The sequence below is a fragment of the Hypomesus transpacificus genome, chromosome 12 (genome assembly GCF_021917145.1).
Source record: "Hypomesus transpacificus isolate Combined female chromosome 12, fHypTra1, whole genome shotgun sequence".
NCBI lineage: Eukaryota > Metazoa > Chordata > Actinopteri > Osmeriformes > Osmeridae > Hypomesus > Hypomesus transpacificus.
The window spans coordinates 1,413,403-1,424,491 of NC_061071.1; the positions used below are offsets into that span (position 1 = coordinate 1,413,403).

General features: G+C 46.9%; 1 protein-coding gene across 1 annotated transcript; it reads right to left on the minus strand.

Moving 5' to 3' along the window:
* Positions 1-1,561: 1,561 nt before the first annotated feature.
* Positions 1,562-4,722, minus strand: LOC124474972 (histone deacetylase complex subunit SAP18-like). The gene is made up of 4 exons (XM_047031454.1): positions 4,535-4,722; positions 4,017-4,126; positions 3,806-3,928; positions 1,562-1,930 (listed from the first exon to the last, which is right to left on the minus strand). The coding sequence occupies exons 1-4, from the start codon at positions 4,604-4,606 to the stop codon at positions 1,774-1,776; spliced, it is 462 nt and encodes a 153-aa protein (XP_046887410.1). The 5' UTR covers positions 4,607-4,722; the 3' UTR covers positions 1,562-1,773.
* Between the last annotated feature and the right edge of the window lie 6,367 nt (positions 4,723-11,089).

Here is an 11,089-nt window from a genome sequence, read left to right on the forward strand (position 1 = left end):
AATATTAACATATAACACAAGAATAGTGCATATAGAAAGTATAGCAGAAAATCAAGGGGCAGAAGTGCCCAGTTCTAACAGTGTTTCAGTGGTCAGAGTCAAGGAGCGCCATGTATTACCAGGCACAGTGCATGTTCTCCCATATCTTTTACTATATTGGAGATATATTCTGAAGAAGAGCACTGCCTTCTGATGACAGAGAGCATGCTGGGATGCATCCAGTCGTGAGCTGAGGACCTGGATCCAGGCCAGACTAGCAGATGACAGGGTTTGCCTGGCCCTGATCCCTGGATCTGCCTGTGGGCTCTAAAGAAATCTACCATATCTGTAATGGCTAACCAGGCCTGGAGAAGCAGTTCACAGTTAGTCCTCCATGGAATATAACATTATTTAGAGTGAGACTCAAAGCACATGAAAATATAACCTGTCGTGACAACCAGACTCAAACCTTCACTCAACCCTCAGGAAAGTGTTGAGGTTAGAACAGAGGGAGTGATAAGAAATACTGTATGAATACTGTATAAGTGTTTGATAGTTAGACTTTTAGACAGTAATAGAATTATAAAGAGCAAGTTGAAGAGGTTCATCAGGTGTTGAAATTCATGGTAATCACATGGGTTATAGGTTTTGTATACTCTATTGTATATTTTTGAGGTTTACGTTAACTTGTCATAGGTGTAAACTTCTGAGTACTTATATGTCATGTTATGCCAGGTTGCTTTGCATTGTCTTGTCCTAACAATGGCCGGGTTTACCAGATTCGTTAAGAAGCTCTTAACGCTAAGAGCTTCTTAAGAACGTTCTAAGAGCACTCTAGAACACTCTTAAAACGTTCCTAAGAAGCTCTAAGCGTGAAGAGCTTAACGAATCTGGGAAACCCGGCCAATGTCAGTGCCCGTCTGATCCTGGGTTGTGCATCTGACAATGGGGCGTTTCATAGGCACCAAGATACTTCCAGGTGGCAGAATGTGAGTGGCTTCCCCTGACCAGAGAAGAGATCCAGCCGGCTACTGTAAACATAGTTACAACATTGTGAAATGTTAAGAAAATCTTACCTTACCTTCTGCCACATTATTGTTTTCTCATGAGTACATATAAGGCCAGAGTGATCAAATTGACAAGGTCAAATTAATACACTAATTACTTTAGTAGTATAAGAGGGTAGATATAAAAATAATTTTGTTTGTGTCGGGGTACGGCTGACGGTGGGTCTCCCTTCCAAGCAAGTTACTAGTGGTAGCGGCTATTAGTGGGTTAGGGTTAGTGGCTACTAGTGGTGCCATCGGCTTTTGCCACCCGGAAGAACGTCTATTACTGTTGTGACGTCATGGTAAATAGTCCTATAAAGACTTGAATGATGACAAAGGAAATGTTGCTTCTGCACTGCCAGCTGCTGCTGTCCAGGTGGGTGTGGTCTAGTGATCTGGCTGGTTACTGCTGCCCCTTACAGGTGGGTGTGGTCTAGTGATCTGGCTGGTTACTGCTGCCCCCTGCAGGGAAGCCCATGACACAATCTAAAACCCCATGGCTTCAAATGCATCCTGCACAAACTAAAGACCCATTTATTGTAAAAGGCAACTTTATTTTACAAGCAAAAACAACTGCATAAGCATGTGGTCAGAAAAGCTAAGAGTCTGCAAGTTAGATGTTTAATATAGATGTATAAGATACTGTGTAAAATGTATGCGAGAAAGGTCAAGAGAAAGAGGGGAAGAGAGAGGCGGAGGGGTAAAGAGGGGGAGAGATACAGGGGGAGAAAGAGGGGGAGAACATCTAGAAAGGCCTCATGCGTGTGTTGAGGGGAGGGGCTCTGTTAGGAGGGGTGATGGTGATGTCCAGGTAATCTCCTATCTGGAAGCGCTGGGACTGGAGAGTCATGGAGTCATCTGCCCCCTTCCGGCCAGACACGGTACTGCCGATGTCCTTCACCCTGGGGGAAGAAGCCTTGTGAGGAGTCTGCTGGAGAGGGCAAACCCTAACCCTGTGGGGTCTGCTGGAGAGCGCCAACCCTAACCCTGTGGGGTCTGCTGAAGAGGGCTAACCCTAACCCTGTGGGGTCTGCTGGAGAGGGCCAACCCTAACCCTGTGGGGTCTGCTGGAGAGGGCCAACCCTAACCCTGTGGGGTCTGCTGAAGAGGGCTAACCCTGTGGGGTCTGCTGGAGAGGGCCAACCCTAACCCTGTGGGGTCTGCTGAAGAGGGCTAACCCTAACCCTGTGGGGTCTGCTGGAGAGGGCCAACCCTAACCCTGTGGGGTCTGCTGGAGAGGGCTAACCCTAACCCTGTGGGGTCTGCTGGAGAGGGCTAACCCTAACCCTGTGGGGTCTGCTGGAGAGGGCTAACCCTGTGGGGTCTGCTGGAGAGGGCCAACCCTAACCCTGTGGGGTCTGCTGGAGAGGGCTAACCCTAACCCTGTGGGGTCTGCTGGAGAGGGCTAACCCTAACCCTAACCCTGTGGGGTCTGCTGGAGAGGGCTAACCCTAACCCTGTGGGGTCTGCTGGAGAGGGCCAACCCTAACCCTGTGGGGTCTGCTGGAGAGGGCTAACCCTGTGGGGTCTGCTGGAGAGGGCCAACCCTAACCCTGTGGGGTCTGCTGGAGAGGGCCAACCCTAACCCTGTGGGGTCTGCTGGAGAGGGCCAACCCTAACCCTGTGGGGTCTGCTTGAGAGGGCCAACCCTAACCCTGTGGGGTCTGCTGGAGAGGGCCAACCCTAACCCTGTGGGGTCTGCTGGAGAGGGCTAACCCTAACCCTAACCCTGTGGGGTCTGCTGGAGAGGGCCAACCCTAACCCTGTGGGGTCTGCTGGAGAGGGCCAACCCTAACCCTGTGGGGTCTGCTGGAGAGGGCTAACCCTGTGGGGTCTGCTGGAGAGGGCTAACCCTAACCCTGTGGGGTCTGCTGGAGAGGGCTAACCCTGTGGGGTCTGCTGGAGAGGGCCAACCCTAACCCTGTGGGGTCTGCTGGAGAGGGCTAACCCTAACCCTGTGGGGTCTGCTGGAGAGGGCTAACCCTAACCCTAACCCTGTGGGGTCTGCTGGAGAGGGCTAACCCTGTGGGGTCTGCTGGAGAGGGCCAACCCTAACCCTGTGGGGTCTGCTGGAGAGGGCTAACCCTAACCCTGTGGGGTCTGCTGGAGAGGGCTAACCCTAACCCTAACCCTGTGGGGTCTGCTGGAGAGGGCTAACCCTTACCCTAACCCTGTGGGGTCTGCTGGAGAGGGCCAACCCTAACCCTGTGGGGTCTGCTGGAGAGGGCCAACCCTAACCCTGTGGGGTCTGCTGGAGAGGGCCAACCCTAAACCTGCCGATGTCCTTCACTCTGTGGGACGAAGCCACATCTGCTGGAGGAGATCACCTAATCCTTCTAAATACCCATCTGAGTATTGATGTAGTGCTGTGCCTTAGTAGTGGGCATACTGTGTCTAAACAACCCCAATGCATAAAATGAAAGATCAAAACCCAATTCAGGTTTAGAAACAGGAGTGTGCTCATGACACTACTCATGCTAGAACGATGTGAAGTTCATCTTTCTTTTTGGATTTTTTTTTCACAAGGAATGTGAATCAAGTGAGAATACGGCAAGTACACTTCTCAGGAGGTGGATTTAGAGTAAATCCCTTTCCTTTGAGGTGGTTAGATGTTGTTTACCTGTGTACACACACACACACAACACCACTGCATCAGAATATCAGATGACTGGTTGGACTATCCTTGCTGCCCTGTGTTTGCTTTCTTCTTAAACTTTGGAAAGTAAACAACTTCGTGAGAGTGGGCCATCTGTAGCTGCACGTGAGTGTTAGATTACCTGTAGCTCTGTCTTTTAGGCTCTGGATAAACGATCGCAAATCCAAAGTGCGTCCCTTTCTTCCGCGCTTCTGGATACACCTCCTTCACGAGGCTGGTCAGCTCTTTCAGCGTTGCATCCATCCTACATACAACACAATGCCGGGGTTAAAAACACCCAACGCGCCTGCCAAGTTGTAACAAACAAACTTAAGCTAAATCATTTCTCTCACCATGTGTATATTTGCAGTTCACTGGAGGGGACGTTTCCTCTTGCAAATTCGTCCGGTCGGTGGTGTCTTCCGCTGTTTGTAGTAAATACCCGCAACAGTAATGGACACGTCTGTATGAACAACATATTTAGCGTAAGATAAACGGGTGTAAGCAAAGCAAGCTCGATCATGCCTACCTAACTACGTTAGTCACCTAACTATGCTATGTAGCTAGCAAGCTAACCTAGCCATACTATATTTGCATTCGTGTGAGACGTGATAGCTAATTGGATTTTTTAGTTTGGTTTGGCTAGGTTAGTTCGCAATGTGCAAGACCAAGGAAGACCTGAGCCAATCATTACAAGCTCGTGATAGCGAACATCCATTTTCTCATGCTACTGAAGAGGTGCGCACCTTCTTGAATCTAACAGTATCCAGACAGCTAGGCTAACTCGCTAACAGAGCGAGCGAGCAAATGCACGCTCGCTAACAGAGCGTGGTTTTTGCGCTCTGTATTGACATATATAGCTCCTAGCTACCTTTTCACGGTCAATAGGCTTTTCTGGTTCCTTTTTAATCTCTTCTTGCGTAATCCTAGACTCCAGAGCCATTTCTGGAAAATATTTCCGTCGTGGGCTTGTTAGACGAATGTTTGCCAAGGCTAGTACTAGTAGCAATGTTTGAACGAAATGTTTATCGTTCAGCAGGGAAAGCTATTTCCGTTTCCGTCGAAAGTAAATGTAAAAGTAACGTCTTAAAGGGGCAGTTCCCCAAAAATCTAAAACACATATTTTCCACTTACAGTAATGCCACTTATCCATCTACATTGTTTAGGTGTGAGTTGGGGTTTGGACTATTCAAACAAGGTTTGAGTCCAAGTCACACCAGTGGCAAAATAGGATACCTTCAGAACCTGTCCTGGTGCAGTTCTAGCACCTTTTGGTGTCCACTCTATTGTAACCTATCCCAAACCCTGTGCTCTGCTGACAGTTGGTTGGGCAGGACAGTACCAGTGGGCTGGGAGTCAAAAGATTGTAATGTTGTTGGCACAGGACTAATCACTCAGCTGTACTCCCTACTTCCTTTGTCCTTCTCTTTCTCTGTTTCTCTCCTCCTTCATTTCTATCCACTCCTCTCTCCCCCTCTCGCTAACCCACCATGAACAGCGTTTTCACGTCGTCATGGCAGGCTGCTCGTACATCTGCATGTTGCTCACCCCCACCTGGTCGCCCCCACCTAGTCGCCTGGTCGCCCCCACCTGGTCGCCTGGTCGCCCCCACCTGGTCGCCCCCACCTGGTCGCCGTCACCTGGTCGCCCCCACCTGGTCGCCCCCACCTGGTCGCCCCCACCTGGTCGCCCCCACCTGTGCTTTGCTCCTCTGGCCTCAGTAGATCCTGCTCCTCTCTGGCCCTCCTTCCTGCAGCAAGGTAAGGGTTGCGTGTGTATGTATGAGTTCACACACATGCAGGAACAGACACATGTTCCATACTGGGATGAAATAAATGACTGAATGTGTGTGTTGTTTGAAGGGGACAGGTGGCTGCTTTACATTTACATTAATGCATTTAGCAGATGCTTTTATCCAAAGCGACTTCCAAGAGAGAGCTTTACAAAAGTGCATAGGTCACTGATCATAACAACGAGATAGCCCCAAACATTGCAGGTAGCCAAAACATGAAGCATACATTGTGAAAACCAAATAAGTCCCAAAGGGAAGAACCATAAGAGCATGTAGTTAAACAAGTTACAACTAGCACAACAAGCACCTCAAAAGCACAAGGGGGTACCTGTGGAAAAAGCAAGCAATACATTTCAAAGCGAGTACAATAATTGTAAGTCAGTTTCAACTAACCAACAAAAGGGGGGCAGCCAGGAGCAGATGAATGATTCGAGCGGCTAGTCAAATCATTCATCTGCTCCTCGCTGCCCCCCACACTGGACCCTATGCAGTTTGCATACCTGTCCAACAGGTCTACAGACGATGCCATCGCTCTGACTATGCACACCGCTCTCTCCCACCTGGACAAGGGGAATACATATGTGAGGATGCTGTTCATTGACTACAGCTCTGCATTCAACACCATCATCCCCTCCAGACTGGTCTCCAAGCTTGTGGACCTCGGACAAAGCACCTCCCTCCGCAAATGGATCTTCCACTTCCTGACAGGGAGGCCACAGGTGGTGAGAATCGGTGACCGCACCTCATCCACACTGATCACCAACACAGGCACCCCCCAGGGCTGTGTGCTCAGCCTTCTCCTGTTCTCCTTGTTCACTCACGACTGTGTGGCAACGCACAGCTCCAACCTCCTTGTTAAGTTTGCTGACGACACAACCATCGTGGGCCTCATCTCTGACAGTGACGAGTCAGCCTACAGAGAGGAGGTTGACACCCTGACATCATGGTGTCAGGACAATAACCTCTCTCTTAACATCAGCAAGACCAAGGAGATGATTGTGGACTATAAGAGGCGGCAGGAGGAGGACATGCACCCCTACTCATCAATGGTTCGGAAGTGGAGAAGGTCAGCTGCTTCAAGTTCCTCGGGGTGAACATCAGCAATTACCTCACCTGGTCTGTTCACACGGACAAGATGGTCAAAGCGGCCCGTAAGCGCCTCTTCTTCCTGAGGAGACTGAAGAAGTTTGGTATGGACTCAGTCATCCTCACTAACTTTTACAAATGCACTATCGAGAGCATTCTGACTGGTTGTATTACAGTGTGGTATGGGAGCTGCACAGACAGGGACCGCAAGACCCTACGAAGTGTGGTCCGTTCTGCTGAGTTCATCATCGGCAGGAAGCTCCCTGCCCAACAGGACACCTACCACACACGTTGCCTAAGGAAAGCCGGCAGGATTCTAAGAAACTGTTCCCACCCATCCTTCAGTCTCTTTACCCCGTTGCCTTCTGGCAGGCGTTACCGCAGCATCCGGTCGTGCACGCGCAGACTGAACAGTTTCTACCCAAGGGCCATCAGGCTTCTGAATGGACACTGATATGGACATAGATTTACTGCACACTAGTCACTTATACACTGTCACTTACAGCTACTGGTTGCACTATCAGTAACATTGCACTACTGTACCTCACTGTACCTCGCCACCAGGCTCCTGTATGGTCATAGACTTAGTCACTGATCTGCAAATTTGCACTAGTGTACTGTACTCCACTTAGGTTAGAATAGGTTATAGGGTTGAAACATGTTTTATGTGCATTTAGAGTTAGTATAGTGTACTATTTATTGTTATCTGTAATTTAGGAAGTTTTAGTATTAGGGTTAGTATAGTCGATTATTTAATGCTATCTGTATATTTAGGAAGTTTCACTTGTTTAAGCTCAGCATAGATGTAAATTATGTTCTGTGTACTTATATGTTATGTTATGCCAGGTGCTTGCGTTGTCTTGTCTTAAGAATTTCAGTGCCCAGTCTAACCTTGTGTTGTTCTGTGTACCTGACAAATAAAAGACTTGAACTTGAACTTGAACAAGAGCAACAAGTCTCTCAGTAACAGTCATTGTGATCCTGGAGGAAACATCAGGTCCAGCCAAGCATTCCTAAGTACCGTTGTACTCCCGGAACAAGTGCGTCTTGAGCCTTTTCTTGAAGGTGGGGAGACCGTCAGTGTCTCTGATGGAGGTGGGGAGTTGATTCCACCATTGGGAGGTCAGACAGGAGAAGAGCTTGTGTGGGGACTGGGTAATCTTGAGCGGTGGGACCACCAGACGGTTGTCAGAAGAAGACCGTAGGTGGCAGTCTTCCTTTAGAGGCTATAAACTTAGAAAGTGGTCCTTCCTGGGTCTGGGTCTAAGTAGGCCAGCAACAAAAGCCGAATTGTGATAAGACAGGCACACATACGTACACAAAGCTAAATATATATTATTCTTTATAAAGCAGCTGTGTGTGATAGGAGGCTGTGATATTGTATATAAAACTGAGGTAGTTTCCAGCACTTTTTCAATGTTTATTTCGATTTTAATGTTTTTCTGTAAACATTTTGTTTTTGATTGAATGGCTTTGAGTGGAGAACTCAGTTTGGGGAAATTAGGTGAGAAGTTATGGATTTGTGTTTGGAGTTTTGAGGAAAGGAGGCATAATTTCAAGAAATGTGTTTAAGCAATCGAGAAACTAATATTCCATAGCTTCAAGTCTAACATTTCATCTTCATTTCATTTTCATTCCAATACTCAACTTCAACTTTATTTATCCTTCAAAAGGAAATTAGTGTGCAGCAGGGGTCAGAAACACATAGGTGAGTTCAGGTAATGTGGGACATCAGGTAAAGGGGGACAGTTGTGCATTTTGATGATTTAATATGTGCAAAACCGACATCCAATCACCAGAGCTGATCTTGACTCGTAAATACAACACTTCTAGTCACTATGCAGCGGTTTTTATTTGTCTGACATCATCAGAGTAGGCGTGATCTGGCTTGACAAGAGGTCTATACAGAAAAAACGCATCGAAAGTTCAACGGCATATTACATAATATTTCTCAATGATAAGGCTGGCAAAGGAATTTAAATTAAGTCACAATGAGTACTATTGCAGCACATTGAAGGGGTTTAACCGCTGATTGAAACACACACAAAAATGTTTAAAATAATGCTTTGTTAGAAGAAAAAAAACGTTTTATGTGACTGTCCCACATTACCTGATCATGTCAGGTAATGTGGGACAGCATTCTTCAGGTAAAGTGGGATATCTAGTAATGCTGTGTTTATGCTATAAAAGTTATTTAATTCGACAGTTCTCAAATGTTCAATACCAATGCATCATACTGCACTTAAGTTCCCAACTAAATAACAACTTACACTGTCATTGAACCAGCGCTTTCAGACTTGGAAGCGTGACCACTAACGCTAGTCCAACAAAATGCTAACGCCGCGGGACTAGCTTGCTAGCACATAGACTGCAGATCACTAAGGTTTAATCAGTTACACTTTATGCCTATTGTATAAGTCAAACCCCACAACCAAATAAATCCACACCCTTGCACCTAGCATTGTTGTATATAAACTAATTATTATTATATTAGCAGACTAGGCTGAGAGACGATGACTGTCCCACTTTACCTGACAAGCTGTCCCACATTACCTGAAAATGCTGCCTGAGTGAGAGAGGGGGTCATGTTATGTTTGAAATTGTGTAGTTTCTAAAATATTGTGTATTCCCATTTCATTCCAACATGAAAATGTTCCTAAGCCCTAAAACGATTTACAGAAACACCACTGGGGCGAGTTCACAGTTATTTTGTACGTCTCCTGGAGCCTCTACCAAAAAGTGTCCCACATGTCCCACCTGAAATCACCCTACACAAACACAGAACAGCGCCAAATGCCAACAAAATTAAACAACACAGAACACATGATAGACACACAACTTCCCCCAAACCCCATGACAGGGTCCAATTGGGACAGTAATGGCCATTGGCAGGATATCAATAATGAATAAATAAAACATCATGATGTCGGCCTTTAGGTTCCTAGTAGCCACAGGAATGAAAGAATCTCTGGCACGACTTTGAGTTTGGATTCTGCCATAATATGCATCATTTACACCACCTATAAAAAAGTTTACGATTAATTTGAAATAAATGAAAAAAAATGTAAATTGTTTAAAAGGTAATACTGATTTGGTGTCAAGTTCAATACACAGTTCTTTCTGTTTATTTTTAAATAAAGAATGTTAGCCAGTGTATTTAGTTGGCAACACAACCACCTACACCCAGATAGTATGAACATGATCAACAACCCACTTCATCCTAAGATTCTACAGTTTTATTTATTTCCGTATTAGTGGTGGTGGTGAGTGTGTGTGTGAGGGGTGGTGAGTGTGTGTGGGGGTGGTGAGTGAGTGTGTGTGTGTAAGGGGTGAGAGTGTGGGGCTAGTCTGGCTAGTTTGGCGTGGTGTTTGTGAGGGGTGAGTGTGTGTTTTGGGGTGTTGAGTGTGTGGGGTGGCACCCCCCCCCCCCCCCCCCCCCCCCCCTGCGTATGCTCATGCATGGTCAGAGTAACAGTAGCGATGGCCGGGCACGAGACGCAGCCACAGCGCTTCGTGGCAGCCCATCTCCAGGTTCCACACGCGCCGCTAGACTAGCCTTTCTTCCCTGACGCGTTCTCTCTCTCTTTCTCTCTCTATCTCTCTTTCTCTCTCTCTCTCTCTCTCTCTCTCTCTCTCTCTCTCTCTGTCTCTCTTTCTCCCTCTCTCTCATGCACGGAAGCCTGGAAACCTGTGGGAGAAAGAACAACACAACGCTTCAGGAGTTTGGTAAGCTGTCAAAGTTGCTCTGGGGGAGTGGGGGAGGGAAAGTAAGCTGTCAAAGTTGCTCTGGGGGAGTGGGGGAGGGAAGGTAAGCTGTCCAAGTTGCTCTGGGGGAGTGGGGGAGGGAATGGGACCATCCACCTGTGTGATTATCCAACACTCTCAATGTGGCCACCGGATATTGCTCTCAGTGGCAGAGCCCTCCATAACTTTCCACCTTAACCTTGCCTTCCCAAAAGCTACGGCTGCCTTTACGCGTGCATTATGCTTGCTATTCAAGGCTACATAGGTTACTGAGATCTTTGGATACTAAGATGTATCTTTCTATATTCTAAATTAAGTCTTGATACGTGACATCAGCAGTCAAAGAGTTAACCAGCCAATTTTATCACAATGACACTGATCCATCAATAGCCCGTGCCAGCCTGCACAATGAGCATCTGGAAGCTTCTCTATTGTGGAGTCTGACAGACGGTATTCCATCACGTCAGAAACCTCTAAAGGATCAACACAGAATGTAAAGCTCCACACGTATTGATATTATGGAGAGATCTTCTATCAGCTTGATGGTTGTTATTGAATTGGCCATATGGATACTGGGATACTTGGTCTAAAATTTGATCAGCAGAAATTTGCTCTCCGAAGCATTACTAAATAAACGTAAATAAGACACTGTATCACCCTAACCACAAGCTGGTACTGTTCCCTTTTGTTCACATCTGTACTATCATTATTATTCAATCTAAAGAGAGAGAAAGAGAGATAGACAGGATTTAGAGGCCAGAGAACATAATACATTTCCAAAGTTCTAAAACATGCTTAATTGAA

Bases quoted from the DNA above. Each gene is read 5' to 3' on its own strand.
- LOC124474972 (XM_047031454.1), bottom strand. From the start codon at position 4,606: ATGGCTCTGGAGTCTAGGATTACGCAAGAAGAGATTAAAAAGGAACCA. The intron at 4,127-4,534 runs GTAGCTAGGAGC...TTGTTCATACAG, and splicing joins AGCCTATTGACCGTGAAAAG to ACGTGTCCATTACTGTTGCG. The intron at 1,931-3,805 runs GTAATCTAACAC...TTCTTCCCCCAG, and splicing joins CCTAAAAGACAGAGCTACAG to GGTGAAGGACATCGGCAGTA.